The sequence below is a fragment of the Saccopteryx leptura genome, chromosome 6 (genome assembly GCF_036850995.1).
Source record: "Saccopteryx leptura isolate mSacLep1 chromosome 6, mSacLep1_pri_phased_curated, whole genome shotgun sequence".
NCBI lineage: Eukaryota > Metazoa > Chordata > Mammalia > Chiroptera > Emballonuridae > Saccopteryx > Saccopteryx leptura.
The window spans coordinates 60259684-60278857 of record NC_089508.1 but is presented as its reverse complement, the minus strand read 5'-3'; the positions used below and the strand labels follow the sequence as shown (position 1 = coordinate 60278857).

At 40.6% G+C, this 19174-nt stretch overlaps 1 protein-coding gene and 1 non-coding gene across 7 annotated transcripts in view; both read left to right on the top strand.

The window, feature by feature from the left end:
- RNF111 (ring finger protein 111) overlaps positions 1 to 19174 on the top strand; it is a 129394-nt gene that overhangs the window by 89383 nt on the left and 20837 nt on the right. For all 6 annotated transcript variants that reach the window (XM_066341501.1, XM_066341503.1, XM_066341500.1 and 3 more), the window contains exons 6-7: positions 12803 to 13122; positions 17426 to 17684. In XM_066341501.1, coding sequence (XP_066197598.1) covers positions 12803 to 13122; positions 17426 to 17684 — 579 coding nt within the window. The remainder of the gene's footprint in view (positions 1 to 12802; positions 13123 to 17425; positions 17685 to 19174) is intronic.
- On the top strand, positions 6615 to 6693 carry LOC136377905 (small nucleolar RNA SNORD45). The gene has a single exon (XR_010746517.1). It is a non-coding gene; the product is annotated as a small nucleolar RNA SNORD45 (small nucleolar RNA).

Sequence of the window (19174 nt, the reverse complement as noted above, 5' to 3'; positions counted from 1 at the left end):
AAAATCTGACATAAAGTACTTGGTAAGTAATTATTATTATATGCTTTAACTTGCTGTAACTCTGCTTTATAAATTTTATAAAGTAAAGTTACTTCCCTACTTTATAAATCACCATTACTGTGGAACCAGTGGGTGGTTAGAAAATGTTACTACTAACAGAGATACAAAAGTGGGCAGTAGGTATAAAAAGGTTAACTACCCCTGGAATAAATGCTCCAATCAAAAGACATACAGTGGCTGAATGGAGAACAAAACAAGACTCTTTAATATGCTGTCTACAGGAGACTCACTTCAGATTGAGACACATGTAGACTGAAAGTGTAAAGGGATAGAAAAAGATATTTTATGAAAATGAAAATAATAAAGCTTGGCTAGCAATATACCAAATAAAATATACTCTAAAACAAAGGCTGTATAACAAGAGGTAAAGAAGGATCCAGCAATTCTACTTCTGGGTATTTATCCAAAGAAACCCAGAACACTAAATCAAAATGTCCATTCATATGTTCATCACAGCATTATTTAAAATAGCCATGATATGGAAGAAACCTGAGTGTCCATTAGTAGATGAATGGATAAAGAAGGAATATATATGCATATAATAGAATATGACTCACCCATGAAAAGAATGAAATCTTGGCATCTGCAACAACATGGATGGACCTAGAGGGTAATGTGCTGAGTGAAATAAATCAGACAGTAAGACAAATGCCAGATGAGAATTCTCTTATGTGTGGAATCTAAAAAAGAAAAAAACAACAAGCAGAACAGAAACAGACTCATAGACATAGAGAACATTTCGACAGTTGCCAATCCCCAGGGAGGGGATTAGAGTGGGTGAAATAAGTGGAGAGATTAAGAAGTACTGATTGGTAGTTACAGAATAGTCATAAGGATATAAAATATAGCTTAGGGAATATAGTCAATATTATTGTAATAACTATGTGTATGTTGTTAGATGGATACTAGATTTATTGGGTTGGTCACTTTATAAGTCATATAAATATCTAATCACGGGGTTGTACACCTGAAATTAATGTAATAATGTATATTGTATGTAATACTGTATGTTGGCTTTAATTGAAAGATAAAAAACTTACTTTTAAAAATAGTTAAATATAGAGTTATTACCATTCTTTGGTATGTACCCAAAAGAATTAAGAATGGATGGGAGTCTTAAAAAGTTTGAGGATGTCTATTTTCTGGGTTTTGTTTGTTTGTTCTTTTGGGTTTATGTCCAAGAAACCATTGCTTAATCCAAGGTCACACATATATACTCCTATGTTATAAGAATTTTATAGTTTTAGCTCTTGTCTCAGATTAATTTTTATGTTTTAATTAACAATGATATTTCTAGTTCTTTTGTTATTTAGTTATCTATTATTTTAATTATCATAATTCTTAAAGATTTTCCTCATGTTGATATTATTCTTCTCATCAGAAATGAAGAAATCTGTAATGTTAAATTCTGTCAAGGACAATAATAATCTTTGATGAAAGATTTGAATTCTTCTCATTTACTCCTCTCTCCTGGTAGCTTTAATACCCTTATTATCTAGATTTTCTATGACGGAGTCCCAACTTTATTTCAAGATAGTCTCAAATCATTCATTCATTTGTTCATTTATTCATTTATTCCTTTAAGACTCTTCCTCACTCAGAAATCACATTAAAGCACCTAAGTAGTAACTTGACTATGTTAATGGCCTTCTCATGATATTGCTCTGACTATAGTGATGACCACCTTTGGGATAGACTTATTTTGTGTTGTATTTCTCAAGACTAGGAGAGCTTTGTTCCAGGCTAGATTGTTCCTCTCTATAAACCTGATAGAAGCACATGCAGATATTCAGGCAACATTAGGGGAACTCAGTTCTGCTGGCTTCATTTTTCCCCCAAGACTATGACATTAGTCACCTATTTTCTTCATATCTTGTCTTACTTTGCATTTTTCTTGCATATTTTCAATCTTGGAAAACGTAAGCCATCTAGCTTTGCTCTATCCAGGTTTCTGCTAGATGGGGCTAATAATCACAGAACCAAGCAGACTGAATATATGATATCTAATCTGTGGTTTTTGATAAGTTTCTATAGTATGATATATCTTGATCAGTTACCTTTTCTTCTTAATGACTATTCCAAGATTCTCTCATTCTCCTTAAGACTTTTAAGGGGAAATAAATGGAGGTTCTCAAGGATGAACCCTCATAATTTCCAATGCCTCCCTAAAAACTTTTGTGTCTCTATACCTGTCCTTAACTCATGGTCTTCTTAATGTTCCTTTCAGTCTCATTAGCTATGTTCTACTCTTATCCCTTCTTGGGTCCTTCACCATGCTTTAACATGTCTTCTCTAAGTCTTCGGCATCTTTGCTGGTTTCATTCATTCCCTTCCTGCATGTACTCATACATTTGTGTTAAATCTTTGTACACGTCACCTTAAACTCCATCCTTTAACTTGCTTCTGATGCCTCTCAAAACAAAGCTGATAAACAGTCTGGCAATATTTTTCTCCTCTATATTCTCCCAGGACTCTGTTCTCCTCCCTTTTCTCGCTGGCTCATCTCATACCTACAGTTGTTTTCATCCACCACCGATATGTTGATGACTCCCCATTTTGTGCTTCCAGTGCTGCCTTCTTGTTTTGTTTTTACAATATTATTATTATTTTTTATTAATTTTAATGGGTGACATTGATAAATCAGAGTACATATGTTCAGAGAAAACATCTCTAGGTTATTTTGACATTTGATTATGCTGCATTCTCATCACCCAAAGTCCAGTTGTATTCCATCACCTTCTGATTGGTTTTCTTTGTGCCCCTCCACTCCCCCAACCCCCTCCCTTTCCTCCCCCCCACCCCGTAACCCCCACACTCTTGTCCATGTCTCTGAGTCTCATTTTTATGTCCCACCTATCTATGGAATCAAATAGTTCTTGGTTTTTTCTGATTTACTTATTTCACTCAGTATAATGTTATCAAGGTCCATCCATGTTGTTGTAAATGATCTGATGTCATCATTTCTTATGACTGAGTAGTATTCCATAGTATATATGTACCAAAGCTTTTTAAACCACTCGTCCACTGACGGACACTTGGGCTGTTTCCAGATCGTCGCTATTGTGAACAATGCTGCCATAAACATGGGGATGCATTTCTTCTTTTCAAACAGTGCTCTGGTGTTCTTGGGGTATATTCCTAAAAGTGGTATAGCTGGGTCAAAAGGCAGTTCAATTTTTAATTTCTTGAGGAATCTCCATACTGTTTTCCACAGTGGCTGCACAAATCTGCATTCCCACCAACAGTGCAGGAGGGTTCCCTTTTCTCCACATCCTCGCCAGCACTTATTCTGTGTTGTTTTGTTGATGAGCGCCATTCTGACTGGTGTGAGGAGATAACTCATTGTGGGGTTTTTTTGTTTGTTTGTTTTTTGTGGGTTTTTTTTGTATTTTTTCTGAAGCTGGAAACGGGGAGAGACAGTCAGACAGACTCCCGCTGCGCCCGACTGGGATCTACCCGGCACGCCCACCAGGGGGCGATGCTCTGCCCCTCCGGGGCATCGCTCTGCCGCGACCAGAGCCACTCTAGCTCCAGGGGCAGAGGCCAAGGAGCCATCCCCAGTGCCCAGGCCATCTTTGCTCCAATGGAGCCTTGGCTGCAGGAGGGGAAGAGAGAGACAGAGAGGAAAGAGGGGGGGGGGGTGGAGAAGCAAATGGGCGCCTCTCTTATGTGCCCTGGCCGGAAATCGAACCCGGGTCCCCCGCACGCCAGGCCGACGCTCTACCGCTGAGCCAACCGGCCAGGGCCTCATTGTGGTTTTAATTTGCATTTCTCTAATGATTAGTGATATTGAACATTTTTTCATATGCCTATTGGCCATCTGTATGTCCTCTTTGGAGAAGTGTCTATTTATTTCTTTCGCCCATTTTTGATTGGATTGTCTTCCTGGTATTGAGTTTTACAAGTTCTTTATAAATTTTGGTTATTAACCCCTTATCAGACATATTGTCAAATATATTCTCCCATTGTGTAGTTTGTCTTTTTATTCTGTTCTTATTGTCTTTAGCTGTGCAGAAACTTTTTAGTTTGATATAGTTCCATTTGTTTATCCTGTCTTTTTTTTTTTTTTTTTTTTTTACAGAGGCAGAGATAGACAGGGACAGACAGACAGGAACGGAGAGAGAGATGAGAAGCATCAATCATTAGTTTTTCGTTGCGCGTTGCAACTTCTTAGTTGTTCATTGATTGCTTTCTCATATGTGCCTTGACCGTGGGCCTTCAGCAGACCGAGTAACCCCTTGCTGGAGCCAGCGACCTTGGGTCCAAGCTGGTGAGCTTTTTGCTCAAGCCAGATGAGCTTGCGCTCAAGCTGGTGACCTCGAGGTCTCGAACCTGGGTCCTTCTGCATCCCAGTCTGATGCTCTATCCACTGCGCCACCACCTGGTCAGGCTATCCTGTCTTTTATTTCACTTGCCTGTGGAGATAAATTGGCAAATATATTGCTGCAAGATATGTCGGAGAGCTTATTACTGCCTATGTTTCCTTCTAAGATGCTTATGGTTTCACAGTTTACATTTAAGTCTTTTATCCATTTTGAGTTTATTTTTGTGAATGGTGTAAGTTGGTGGTCTAGTTATTATTTATATGTAATTGTTTATTGTCATTTTATTCTTTAAAACTGTATTCCTCTTTTGCTATATTCTTTTTCTCCTTTGATCTGTTTACAACAGGCCCCTTAGCATTTCTTGCAGCCTTGGTTTGGTTGTAGTGAATTCCTTGAGGTTTTTTTTGTCTGGAAAGCTTTTTATTTCTCCTTCAATTTTAAACGATAGCCTTGCTGGATAAAGTAGTCTTGGTTATAGGCTCTTGTTCTGCATTTCTTTGACTATTTCTTGCCATTCCCTTCTGGCCTCAAGTGTTTCTGTTGAGAAGTCAGAAGTCATCCTTATGGGGGCTCTTTTGTAGATGATAGTGTTTTTTTTCTCTAGCAGCTTTTAATATTTTCTTTTTATCACTTAGCTTTGGTATTTTAATTATGATGTGTCTTGGTGTAGATTTCTTTGAGTTTCTCTTTAATGGAGTTCTCTGTGCTTCTTGAACTTGTGAGATGTTTTCCTGCCTTAATTGAGGGAGGTTTTCAGCTATGATATGTTTGAACAAAGTCTCTATCCCTTGTTCTTTCTCTTCTTCTTCAGGAACCCCTATGATGCAGATGTTATTTCTCTTCATGTTGTCACAGAGCTCTCTTAGAGTTTCCTCAGACTTTTTGAGTCTCTTTTATTTTTTCTGCTCTGCTTCTGTGCCTTTATTTATCTTGTCCTTTAACTCGCTGATTCGATTCTCCGGTTCATCCGTCCTGCTTTTAATTCATTCCATTGTGTTCTTCATTTCTGATATTGTATTTGTCATTTCTGGCTGATTCTTTTTTATTATTTCAATGTCATTTTTTATATTTGCTATCTTTTTATTTAGGTGTTCGTAATGACCATCTATTGTTGTTCTAATATCTTTGAGCATCCTAACAATCGTTATTTTAAACTCTGCATCTGGTAATTTGGTTATATCTGACTCATTCAGGTCCTTTTCTGGGGATTTCTCTTGATTCATTTGTGTTGCATTTCTCTGCTTTCTCATGTTGTCTGTGTAAAAGAAGATTTTGGCCACTGGAGTCCACTGGGTGTGGCCTCTGTTCCCTACCTAGGTGTGGTCTGTCTGTAGGCCCGCCACCCCCTTGCTGTTGCTGCCTAGGGCATTTGGGTATGGGCGTTGCCGGTGCCTGCCCACTGGGGCTGTTGCTGTGGTTTCTACCTCTCCTCAGAGGGGCTGTGATCATGTGCTCAGGTATACAAGCCTCGGTGGCCTTGGTCTTCACCCCACCCCTATGAGTGGCGTTATGCTTGGCCCTGAGGGCAGGGGTGAGCACCTTTGCTCAGCTGCAGGTCTCCGCTTGATTCCAGGCTCCCCCCCACCCCGCTGCCCTTGCAGGAGGAACCCACTTGTGGGACGGCTGCAAGTCTTGGCTCCACAGGTCCGGCGGGACTGCGTGCCCATGCTCAGTAGCGGGACTCCACCTTTTCTGGGCTTTTGGCTCCACCCCCGTGGGAGGAGCCAGCTCCCAAGTCAGGCCCCAAGCCTTGGTTCTATGGGCGGAGCAAGGCCGTGCTTCTGCGCCCTTGCTCAAGGGCTGGTCTCCACCCCTTCCAGAGTTCCCACCCTTCTCCCGCAGGCTGGATTGCAGGCTCCCCGCAGCTGAGCTTGACCACTTTTGCATGCCTCCTCCTCTCCAGCCAGGCAAGACTGAGCTCACACCTGGGCCTCAGTGGTGGCCAGCTGGCTTCTGCCCTTTCCGACAGAACTGCGCTTCTGGTCCCACCACCGCCCGCCCTCTGGTGAGCCCTCAGCCATGTGGGTGGGGACGCTGCAGCTCAGACCCTAACACTATTACTGTAGTCCCGAAACCTCCCTCCTTCTAAGCGACTCTGCGGGAGGGCTTGTTTGGCTGGTGTCCTGCTTCCCTTTGCTGGTATTGTTGTTTCCAGGGGAAATATTCACTTCAGATTTGGGGAGTGACTCATCCCAGAAGTTAGGGTGGCCGTCTCTCAAAATGTTTCTCTGTCGATGATGAGCTGGCATGTATTCTGAATCTAAAGGTGATTGTCACTGCTTTAGCTCTAGAATTACTCTGAGACCTGAAAAATAAAAAGGAAAAAAAAAAAAAAAGAAAAAAAAAATGTTTCTCCCTGTGCCTCCTAGATTATACTCTCTTCCTGCTACTCTGGTATTCTCCTCTCTCCCTGTCCCCTGGAGCCCCGGGTGGGTGGTTGTGAGAGAGGTTTTCTGCGCAGTACCTTTAAGAAGAATCCTGGGTCTGAAAAATCAGTCTCTTTCTCACTAACGGTACCCTGTCTTGTTTCCAGCTAAATACTGTCCATACGCCTCTTCTAGGCTCTGGGGCTGCAGGCTGGGGCTTTGTTCCTGGGACTCAGGACCCTCCCCTCTCTGCTAAACTCACTTCCCACCACGCGAGTCTCTCCCGACTGCCGTTTGCTCCAGGGAGCTGGGCAGCCCTCCCTGCATTTCCGCTTTTCCTACCAGTCTCAGTGTGGCTTCTTCAGTGTTCCTTGGTTGAAGAGTCCTCTTAGTTTAGTCCAAAGTTGGTTTTTCCACATGATGGTTCTTAAAATTAGTTTGTAATCCACTTTGGTTCTGGGAGGTGGAAGTTAGTACGTCCACCTACTCCATCGCCATCTTATCTCTTCCCCGCTGCCTTCTTGTTTTAAACTTTCATATCTAAGTGCCTATCAGACATATTCTCTGGACCATTCTGCAGTCATCTCAGAGGCAGCATGCCTTAGTCAGCCCATCGTCTGTTTGACTTCTCCATGTGTTTCTTGCTTTATGCATACATGCTATCATATATATTCATTTATTTAACAACTATTTATTGATTATGTGCTATATTTTAGTCACTGAGGGCAAATCATAAATTTTCTGCCCTAAAATTGCTAATAGTCTAATGGATAGTAATAGCTAACATCTGTTGATCTCATAACATTGGTGAGTGATTTCTCTGTATTCTGATTTTTCCAACAACCTGTAACACAGATTCTGTTACTCTTCTCATTTTATAGATGAAGTAACTTTCTCAAGGGTATGTGATAGTGGAGGAAGAATTCAATCCTGGGAAGTGTGGCTTAGAGCCTATATACTCTTCCATTATGCCAGGATTTATTTATTTATTTTTTTAACCTTTTTTTTTTTTTCCCCCATTTTTCTGAAGCTGGAAACAGGGAGAGACAGTCAGACAGACTCCTGCATGCGCCCGACCGGGATCCACCCGGCACGCCCACCATGGGGCGACGCTCTGCCCACCAGGGGGCGATGCTCTGCCCATCCTGGGCGTCGCCATGTTGCGACCAGAGCCACTCTAGCGCCTGGGGCAGAGGCCACAGAGCCATCCCCAGTGCCCGGGCCATCTTTGCTCCAATGGAGCCTTGGCTGCGGGAGGGGAAGAGAGAGACAGAAAGGAAGGCACGGCGGAGGGGTGGAGAAGCAAATGGGCGCTTCTCCTGTGTGCCCTGGCCAGGAATCAAACCCGGGTCCTCCGCATGCTAGGCCGACGCTCTACTGCTGAGCCAACCGGCCAGGGCCTCTTTCTTTTTTTTTTTAATGCCAGGATTTCTTAACCTTGGCATTACTGTCTTTGGGCTGGACAGTTCATTGTGTAGGAAGCTATCCTGTGGATTGTAGAATATTTAGCATTATTCTTGGCCTCTACCCACTAAATACCAGTAGTACCACCTCCCCTCCAGTTGTGATAATCAAAAATGTGCCCAGGTGTTGCCAGATGTTTCCTTGGAGGCAACATTGCTGTCTAGTATGCTAGGACTCATTGCTTCAGTTATAATAGCTATTGATTTATATCTTAAGTTGTCTTCATACTTGACGATGAGCTACTGAAGACCAAATTTCAAATCTGTCTTTCTTAGACTTGGCTACATGCATGTGTGAATGCCTCCCCTTGTGAGGTTAACTTAAATTTAACAAGTGATTATTGAGCCACCTGCATTATGTAGACATGTTTCTATTTGCTAGAGATAAAACAACAAAAGCAGACATCATAAGTCATTTTAAAGGCCAGACTTTCATTTTTATCATTTTATTTTCCAGTGCCTTTTGTAAATCTTTAACAAGCCATTATTTTGTATAGTCATTATTTTGCCAAATGAATGAATAAATGCATGAGTATGTCTTGGCAATTCTCCTTGAATTAATAGTGAAGGGACTTGACTAAGCTTTTTCTTTTTTTTTTTTTTTTTTACAGAGTCAGAGAGAGGGACAGATAGGGACAAACAGGAAGGGAGAGAGATGAGGAGCTCATTTTTTCTTTGTTGTGGCTCCTTAGTTGTTCATTGATTGCTTTCTCATATGTGCCTTGACCGGGGGGCTACAGCCGAGCAAGTGACCCCTTGCTCAAGCTAGTGACATTGGGCTCAAGCCAGCGACCATTGGGTCATGTCTATGCTGGTGACCTCGGGGTTTCGAACCTGGGTCATCCACGTCCCAGTCTGATGCTCTATCCACTGCGCCACCGCCTGGCCAGGCGGGACTTGACTAAGCTTGATGTCACTGCTCTGTGGAGTTAATTTCACTGGTGCAAGTTGTGATTGTCTTAATTTTAGTGGACACTCTGTTGGCTAATTTTGTGGGAGATGGGCTATAGACTGGCCAGGTCGTTGTAGCCTAAGGTTTGGTTTGGGACTGAGCCTTTCCCACTCTCTTAATACTAAGATCTCTTAATACCAAGATCTTTTCAACACCAAGCTTTTCTCCACACCCTTGACTGTTGCTTGATGTAGGGTGGTGCACTGTTATGAGGAATCCAATTTATGCCTCAGATGAGTGGCTTTGTATCAGAGACTTCCCTATTTGTATATTGGATTAAAGGGTTTAATTGTCTATGCTATATAATAAAGCAAAAGCAAAGATCGGAGGCTCGCGCTCTCTCTCTGATATTGCCATCAGCATTGAAGAGACCTCCCGATCCCATCCTTTTTTCTCGGTGAGTCTATTTTCTTAATTCTGCACCGTTCTCCTTCAGGGCCCAGAATTACTAGCCGCTCTGGTTCGCAGCAAAATTTTAATAAAAAATGTTTTATTTACTTGATCAGATATCTTTGTATTTTGCTTCTAATGTATGGCAGTTGCCTTTGATCAGTAACTCAAACAAGAGGAAATTAAGTTGTCTTCACTTTGAGTTGTTACCCTGTTTGAGCAACAAAGTTCTGAACTGTACGAAACTAGACTTAATTTAATTCGAGGCCAAAACTGTACCTTAAAAGAAGTAGAACCATAAAGTCAGTCTTCTTTTTGAGGCCACACTGTTAATGATCTGACACCGTAAATATGTGTTCAGTCTTAAATATAGTATAATCATTATGCTTCCTTTTTTTTCACTCTGAGTTTTATATTGGAACAGTTTGAAGACAAAGAAGGCACACATTCTTTTTGAACAGATTTTCAGAGTTCTAGTAGTCCAAAGAGCTTGCTCTGGTTCTAAACTCTTCTCTTGAACCTTAGAGTTACACAATTCTTAAATAATTGGATTTACAAAATTAAACGTATCAGAGTTGTAAGGAACCAGGAAAGTCATTTAGTACATTCACTGAATGATTTAGTGTCCCAGAGGTTTTCAATCTTTTTGTTTTTCTGAAGTTAACATAATTTACATCCTCTTGTACAACATTTTGACATGGGGGATGAGATAAAACCCTGAAAATACTGCAGGAAGTAAAGCTACTGTCATAATGAGTTATTGCTACAAATATTACAACATATAGAAAATAGATAACTTACGTTTGATTTAGCATAGCTAAGATTGGCTGTTGAGCATGGGCAGTTCCTGATGTGCTAGTTGTAATTTTGTCCAGGTTGTTCAAGAAATTTGGAATACAAATGAAAGAAGATGACATAGTTATTTATAGAACTGATTTTGAGGTGCTATAATTTGTTTTAAAAGTAAACACCTTGTCAAAGTTTATAGTTTTTTGCTACAAATACTGGTAATATTTAACCTCTCAACTGTTGCTAACAAGGTAGTACTAATCCAGAAAGTAATTAGATGTTAGTAAGAATTTGTAAATTTACATTCTAACCAAGTTTACAGACTCCTGAATTCTAGTTCCCAGCTAAAGAACCTTTATAAAAGAGTTCGGGAAATTAGCCCAAATAGGCCAGACTAGGAGTTTGGAAGAAAAACAATGCACAGATACTATCCATAACAGAGTTTAGATCACAGACCTTCCCCAAAAGAGAATTGGCAAAGGCAAGGTAGGACATTTATGGGAGGGCAGCCCCAGAATTACTAGGATGGTGCGCTGCAATCAGATCTATCAGCCAGAGCCTGAAGCACCACCACCCAGATTTATTTATTTATTTTTTATAGATTTTTTTTTTTTTTTTTGTATTTTTCTGAAGCTGGAAACAGAGAGAGACAGTCAGACAGACTCCCGCATGCGCCCGACCGGGATCCACCCGGCACGCCCACCAGGGGCGTCGCTCTGCCACAACCAGAGCCACTCTAGCGCCTGAGGCAGAGGCCACAGAGCCATCCCCAGCGCCCCGGCCATCTTTGCTCCAATGGAGCCTTGGCTGCGGGAGGGGAAGAGAGAGACAGAGAGGAAGGAGAGGGGGAGGGGTGGAGAAGCAAATGGGCGCTTCTCCTGTGTGCCCTGGCCGGGAATCGAACCCGGGTCCCCCGCACACCAGGCCGACGCTCTACCGCCAAGCCAACTGGCCAGGGCCACCCAGATTTATTTATGTGAACCTGTAAATTCCCTAAGTTTTAGCCAGGTTTGGTTGGAGTTTTGGTTTGGTTCCTAATTGGTACACTGACTTAGAATAAATTAGCTAGGTACTGTGAGCCAAATAGGAGCAGAGTATTCCTGGTGTCAATTACTCTAGAAATAAGGCTAGAACAGTGGTATTCCAGAATCCTAAGGATTCTGGGAGATGCCTCAGGGGTTACACAGGTGATGTGGGAAGAAAAAAACAGGATTCTTGAGTTTTCCACTCTTCTAATTTCTATTTTTAAGTAAAATATTTTATCTCCATATTTATCTGTATCATACAGTTTCCACATAATATGTAGTATGAGGAAAGGGTGCTATGTTTTAGCTGAGTTTGAAGCAATGGGATAGACCTTCTGGGGGCACTTTTGCACACTTCCGGTTGGAAGAGCACACCTTCAGAGTAACTGGGCATGTGGTAAACATAATTGGAACTCCTATGTTTCATACCTAGAAGATTGCCATCTTTTCTGACAACAACCCTACAGGGCAGTTATTGCTCCATTTAATAGGTGAGAAAGGTTAATAACGTTCCTAAGGTCAGATTGCTCATAAGGTCGAATTGTTCTGATTAGACATGACCATCTGACTCAGTGGTTTTTCCTCCCACTATTCAATGCCAAATCACTAGATTATAGTAAGACACCTGTAATTTTTCATATATTAGAGTCTTATCATTTCTTATATTCTATCACAGTGGGTCTCAACCTTTCTAATGCCGTGACCCCGCAATACAGTTCCTCATGTTGCGGTGACCCCAAACCAAAAAATAATTTTGGTGGCTACTTCATAACTGTAATTTTGCTACAGTTATGATTCGGAATGTAAATACCTGATATGCATTATGTATTTTCCGATGGCTTTAGGCGACCCCTGTGTTTTGGTCGTTCGACCCCTGCCGGGGTCATGACCCACAGGTTGAGAACCGCTGTTCTATCAGGTCTGAGTTTAGAGGCCAAAGGAAGGGAAACGATGTTGGAAGTTAGAATTAGCCAGGTATGCTCTGAGCTGTGTGATTATGTCTTAAGAAGATAAGATTTTTAGAAGTACATATTAGTCTGCATTATGTAGTGGTATTTGGGGATCATGGAGCTCAGGAGTAGAATCTTTGTTGCATAAAATGGAAGGACTCACATGATAGTTTAGAATTTTAAAAATGCCATTTAAAAGGAATTGTCTGGTATGACCTAAGAAAAGATGCTCTATTGCCGTATTTAAACATCATGGTAAATTTGAGCCTCCTGAAAAATTCAGGCTTTCAGGGAAATCCCAGCGAAAACACTGCCTGAGATGATATGATATGTATGTTAAGAATGTGGCACTATTATATCTTTATTTACAGATATTTGAATTTATTAAACATTTCTTAATTATTTATTTATACACAGTACCTATTTTTTTACACAGTGATGTTTGATCATTTGATTGTTCTATGCATTTTTTTTGTTGCAAGATGACTTGAGGAGAACTTCATCTAGTGCTGTAATGGAAAATGGCCCTCCTGCAATGCCAAGGTTACCTTCCTGCTGCCCTCAGCACTCGCCATGTGGAGGGTCGTCACAGAGTCACCATGCATTAGGACATCCACACACAAGTTGCTTTCAGCAGCATGGCCACCATTTTCAACATCATCACCACCACCATCATACTCCCCACCCAGCTGTCCCAGTCTCTCCCTCCTATAGTGATCCCACATGCCCTGTGGAAAGACCTCCACAAGTGCAAGCACCTTGTGGAGCGAATAGTAGTTCTGGTACCAGCTACCATGACCAGGTATGTGGAATCTGATGAGTTTCTTTCTTTCTTGTCTTAAATTTTAAAATAGTGTCATTTTCAGGAGGGGAGGAAAAACTTAATGATAAATATTATACACTAGTAAGTCGTCATTTTGTTGCCCATGCAAAAGTGGCCTAATGTAGTGGCCTGTGATTTTTTTTCTTTTTTCTAATTAAATCTCTAGGATTGTTTGATGGTCTAGATTATTGCAGTTAATTGTGGGGGTCAGGGATGTAGAAAGTCAAAAATAGTATCTTTTATTCTGGAATGGTTTTTGGTCTTTTAGTGAAGTACAGGTGAATCTGATCCATGGAATTGTATTTCAAACAAAGTGTTGAAGCCTGACCTGTGGTGGCGCAGTGGATAAAGCGTCGACCTGGAAATGCTGAGGTCGCCGGTTCGAAACCCTGGGCTTGCCTGGTCAAGGCACATATGGGAGTTGATGCTTCCAGCTCCTCCCCCCTTCTCTCTCTGTCTCTCCTCTCTCTCTCTCTCTCTCTCTCTCTCTCTCTCTCTCTCTCTCTCTCTCTCTCCTCTCTAAAATTAAAAAAAAAAAAAAAGTTTTGCCTGACCTGTGGTGGCACAGTGGATAAAGCGTCGACCTGGAACACTGAGGTCACCAGTTCAAAACCCTGGCTTGCCTGGTCAAGGCACATATGGGAGTTGATGCTTCCTGCTCCTCCCCCTGTTTTCTTTCTATCTCTCCCTCTCTCTCTCTCTAATAAAAATGAATAAATAAAATTTAAAAAGTAAATAAATAAACAAAGTGTTGAAACTGCAGTGCCAACCCACTTCATGAAAAACTGGGAAATGCTCCCAATTTTTACCACTCTACTGCCTATTCTGGAGCTTCCTCTAATCTCCACTCATCTCTAGAACTAAACAGCCTTCTCAAATGCAAGCCTGTGACAGTTTCTCAGGAGCAGATGAGATTAATTTATGGGGAATTGAAATGTCAGCAAAAAATTATAATGCAGTAAGTTAGCTGATATTAGTGGGTGCTAGAAATACCAAATAATACTAAATTAGAATTGGTGGCCCCACGGAGTAAATGAAATCAAGTTTTATATACTGTTTTAACTTTTACTGTGTCGTCTCTGTGTTATAATTATGATATAAACCTAGGCTCATGATCTAAACCTGGGTGGTACATACTTAAAAAAACTAAACATGTAATTTCAAGGTAGAACGGTAACTGATTTATAAGCTAGAAAAAAGTCTAGAAAAAGTCAAAAAGAAAAAAGTGAAAGGATTTAGAAAAAAAAAAAAGAAATTAAACCTCATAGACACAAACAGTATGGTGATTCCCAGAGGGAAAGGGGTGAGGCGAGTTAGAAAAGGATGGAAAGGCTGTGTAGAAGGTGACGGAAGGAAACATGGGGGCGTGGTGACCCAATACAGTATACAGAAGATGGGTTATAGAACTGTACACCTGAAACCTGTATAATTTTATTAACCACTCTCACCCCAGGAAATTCAATTAAAAAAAAATCAGAGCAATTGCTTCTTTGTTCCCTTGACGTTTTTTAAAGTACTTGCTTCATCTTTAAATTTGGATGGTTTTCTCTTCTGATCTGATGGATTAAAATATAATTAAGAAAGAGGGGTGTTTCCTTAAAAAAATAACTAGCTGCTGCTATCAAGAGGAAATGTTAGAGAGGTTGGAAATATGATTAAAGAGACTTCAGATGGTATTCTGGTTTTGGTAACAGTTCTAAGCTTCTTGGGAATGAGGCAGCGAAGGAAAACTGTGGACTGAATGAAATGCACTACTTAAAAGCGAAATTAAAAAAAACAAAAACAAAATTTCCTTTTACTTAGAAATGTGGGTTGAAGAGGGGTTTATAATTACAATAGGAAAAGGGTGAAGAAATAAATCTACCAACTTCTTCTACATTTGTCTAAGAGCTACGAAAAGGTGGGCCTTTTGCTCAGAGTATTGTTGAAGTAATAAAATAATACAGCTGGTTTGAGAGATCAGTGGTGTGTGCCACATTTTCTTTCAACCTGACTGACTTAATCATAGGTAGAATCTTTTTTACAATTTCTGTTCTGTGTAAAATAAATGTAACCTATCTCCTAAATGGAAAGTATTTGGACTGCACACAAAACTTGAGGAAAATCAATAGGATCAATCATTCACTGGTGACCGTGGCTATGAAGGAGAAAAGAGAGTGAGGTTTTGAAGATAAGAACTGTTTGAAGCTTACATAGACATTTAGAGCAGGGGTCTCAAACTCGCGGCCCGCGGGCCGCATGCGGCCCGCCGAACAATTTTGTGCGGCCCACAGACTAATCCACAAAGTTCAAAATATTTTGGATAAAATTAAGTAAGCCTAGGGGCCTACTTGTATTTTTCATTTCTCTAGCATCCTAGCTAGATATTAGCTTAGTTAACAGCAGTTGTGATGCGAACTACAGTTTCTGGTCGTTTTGTGACACTGAAAAGTGTTGTGTAACAGTTGCCTTTTGTAGACCTAGTGCGGCCCGCGGAACGGCTGTGATCTTACTCTGCGGCCCACATGCTGAGTTGAGTTTGAGACCCCTGATTTAGAGGATTCTGAAATTAGGCACATGCTTGTGAGATAACCTCCAGTTACCAATGTGGGCACAGCAGGAAGTGAGGAGGAAGCGATGCAAACTGATCTGAGGATTTGTGATTGTGAGGTGTCTGAGGATTGAGTGCCCAATGGTGGGTTGGCACAGGAAGGTTAGGAGTTGTAGGCCTTACAACAGAGATGTTGCAGTGGTCACTTGATTTCTGTAGCCCTTACTACTTTGTGTGTAGCTTCTCTCTCTTTTGAGAGAATAGTTCAGTGTTATGCACTACTTACGATCCATGGAAAGTAAAATTTGCCATTTCTGTACCTATCTTGCTTACTCTCCCTTTTCATTCTAGAATAGAATTGAATGGACTTTTGGAATTATGGAAAAAAGATGTTCTTTTTGTTGGTTTTTCCCTTTTCTTTTTCTTCTTTACTTTTAACTTTCCCTTTGGTTCCTTCCTGGAGGAACTTCACCCTACTTGACTCATTCTCTGGGAGTGTTCTTAATCAGTGACTGGAGAGGAAGATAGGAAATTTGCTCACCTCCATAGTATGTTGCTACTCCAGTGTATTTGCCAAATTTTAGCCTAAATAGGAAAATAGGGAAAGGATTTGAACTGTAAATAAAGTCATGACTTCAAAATATTATTTTTAAACCTCATTTACCCAGATTGAATATGTACATTGTGCTTGCCAACTCAAAAGAAAGAGTCCAGTCATTAACTTAATTATTAATTAGTTGTAGATACAAAGTATAAGAAGAAAGGACCTCTTCCTCTTCACCTTCCTACAGGTTCTCTTTTACCATCCTCCTCCTTCTCTCTCAGTGTCCACAGTTTCTTTGGTTTCTGTAGTCGCCCGAGCCTGGAGCCCACTGAAAGAACAAAGACCACTGGTCTTCCTCACTGAACGCTTGCGTGACCTGGGCCTCTAGTATTAACCTAGCTTTCTTTATTTCCAGGCCCTCAGTTTTAGTTTGAATAGTTTCTGTATAAAATTCATATATAACACCAAACCTTTATATTCTTTAATCACATTTTTAAAATTACAGTGATGGTGAACACTAAGCAAAAAGCTTTAGTACTTAAATTACTTAAGAATACAAAGAAGCAGTTTTGTTTCTGTGGTCCACACTAGAATAGAAAGAAGATAGGGTTTTTCTTAGGACTTTTCAAAGTGCTTTTGGGGAAAAAATATTGATAAGTAGACTCTGGTTTATTTTCCAACTTAGTAAATGGGCCTTCCCTAAAGTCATGTTTCCAGTAAAAGGAACCTTATGCTGTTTGTTACCTTGGATAATGTTTGCACTATTAGAGATTCAGTTGAATGTTTGCTATGTACAGTTTAGAAATAGGACAGTTGAGTTTTTACCTAGAACCTTAATGTTTTCAGTAATGAGAGTATATGTTTTTCATAGGAGTTCTAAATTACTAATCAGAATTTTTAGGTAGAGGAAAATACAGAGATATGATTGAAAAGTTGTCTAAGATCTAAATAATGGAAGAGAAATAGACATTCTTTTGTTCATCTTGTAGCATGATCTTGGGCTTCATTTTTAAAAATTGATTATAGATTTTAAATATATAATCGCTGCAATTTATTCATTCAGTCTTCATACTAAAAGTTTTACCATTTTCAGATTTTAAATTCAGGATTCTATTTTCTAGGTTGCATTAGGAGTATTTTTATAACTAACATGAAACAATGTTTGTACCAAACTTTAAGAAGATAAAATACAGTTTCTCTTTATACAGCAGGCTTTGCCAGTAGACCTGAGCAATAGTGCTATCAGAAGCCATGGAAGTGCTGGTTTTCATGGAGCATCTGCATTTGACCCCTGCTGCCCTGTTTCTTCGTCCCGTGCTGCAATCTTTGGCCATCAGCCTGCTGCTGCTGCCCCTAGCCAGCCGTTATCACTAGATGGTTATGGATCAAGCATGGTTGCACAGCCACAGCCACAGCCCCCTGCACAAGCCTCACTCTCATCATGTCGACATTATATGCCACCTCCTTGTAAGTATACATTTAACAGGCAAAAACCGTAGAGGCATATAAAATGAAGCATTTACATTTCTCCATGAAATAACCTTTCAATAATCTTAATTTATACATTTTTAGTATTTCCTTGACCTAAGACTAGGGTATGTTTTTCCCATTTACTTTCCCTTCACCCCACATCCTCAAAACAGTCTTCTTTTTTTTCTTTCCTTTTCCAAGTATGAGGAGGAGAGATAAAGAGAGAGGCTCCCATATGCTCCCCAACTGAGATCCACCCAGCAACCCCTGTCTGGGGATGATGCTCTGTGCATCTGCGGCCGTGCTTGCAACTAAGCTATTTTTAGCACCTGAGGCGTGAAGGCTCCATGGAGCCATTCTTACTGCTCAGGGTCAGCACACTCGAATCGATTCAGCCATGGCTGTAAGAGAGGAAGAGAAACTGAGAAAGAGAGAAGGTGTAGGGGGAAGGGTGGAGAAGCAGATGGGCACTTCCCCTGTGTGCTCTGACTGGGAATTGAACCCAAGACATCTACATCCTGGGCCGATGCTCTACCACTGAGCGAACTGGCCAGGGCAAAACTGTCTTCTAAGGCAAAGAGGTCAGCTGTTGTTTAAAAGGGTCCAGAAAATAAAAAATAATTATATTTTATTTTACATTTTAACATTTACACTTAATATCTATGACACTGAAGTACATTTAATGGCACATTAGATTCCTATAAAAAGAAAGTTTTAGGGAATTTAGATTAATTTTTTAGAAGTAATGGGAAGTTTGGAAATTTAGTAGTTATTTCTAGATACTGGAAAGTAAAGTTTGAATGAGAATTCTGAAGGTTTAACTGAGATGTTAGAATTCCTTGACTAAAATTTTATGAATTGCAAAAAAAGTTTTCATACATGTTTGATATAGACAATTAAAATAGAATCAGCCTGACCAGCGGTGATGCAGTGGATAGAGCTCGACCTGGGATGTCAAGGACCCAGGTTTGAAACCCTGAGGTCTCCGGCCTGAGTGTGGGCTCACCAGCTTGAGCACAGGCTCACCGGCTTGAGTGTGGGGTTACCAGTTTGAACGTGGGATCATAGACATGACCCCATGATTGCTGGCTTAAAGCCCAAGATCACTGGCTTGAGCAAGGGGTCACTGGCTCAGCTGTAGACTCCCAGTCAAGGCACACGTGAGAAATCAATCAGTGAACAACTAAGGTTCTGCAATGAGTTGGTGCTTCTCATTTCTCTCCCTTTCTTGTCTGTCTTGCTCTCTCTCTCTCTAAAAAATAAATAAATAAATAAAATTTAAAAAATAGAATCAGACATGACTTTTTATTATTATTTCTTTATTTCTTTTTATTTTATTTTATTTTTTTTTGTATTTTTCTGAAGTGAGAAGCCGGGAGGCAGAGAGACAGATTCCTGCATGCACCCGACCAGGATCCACCTGGCATGCTCACCAGGGGGCAATGCTCTGCCCATCTGGGGCATTGCTCCTCTGCAACCTGAGCCAT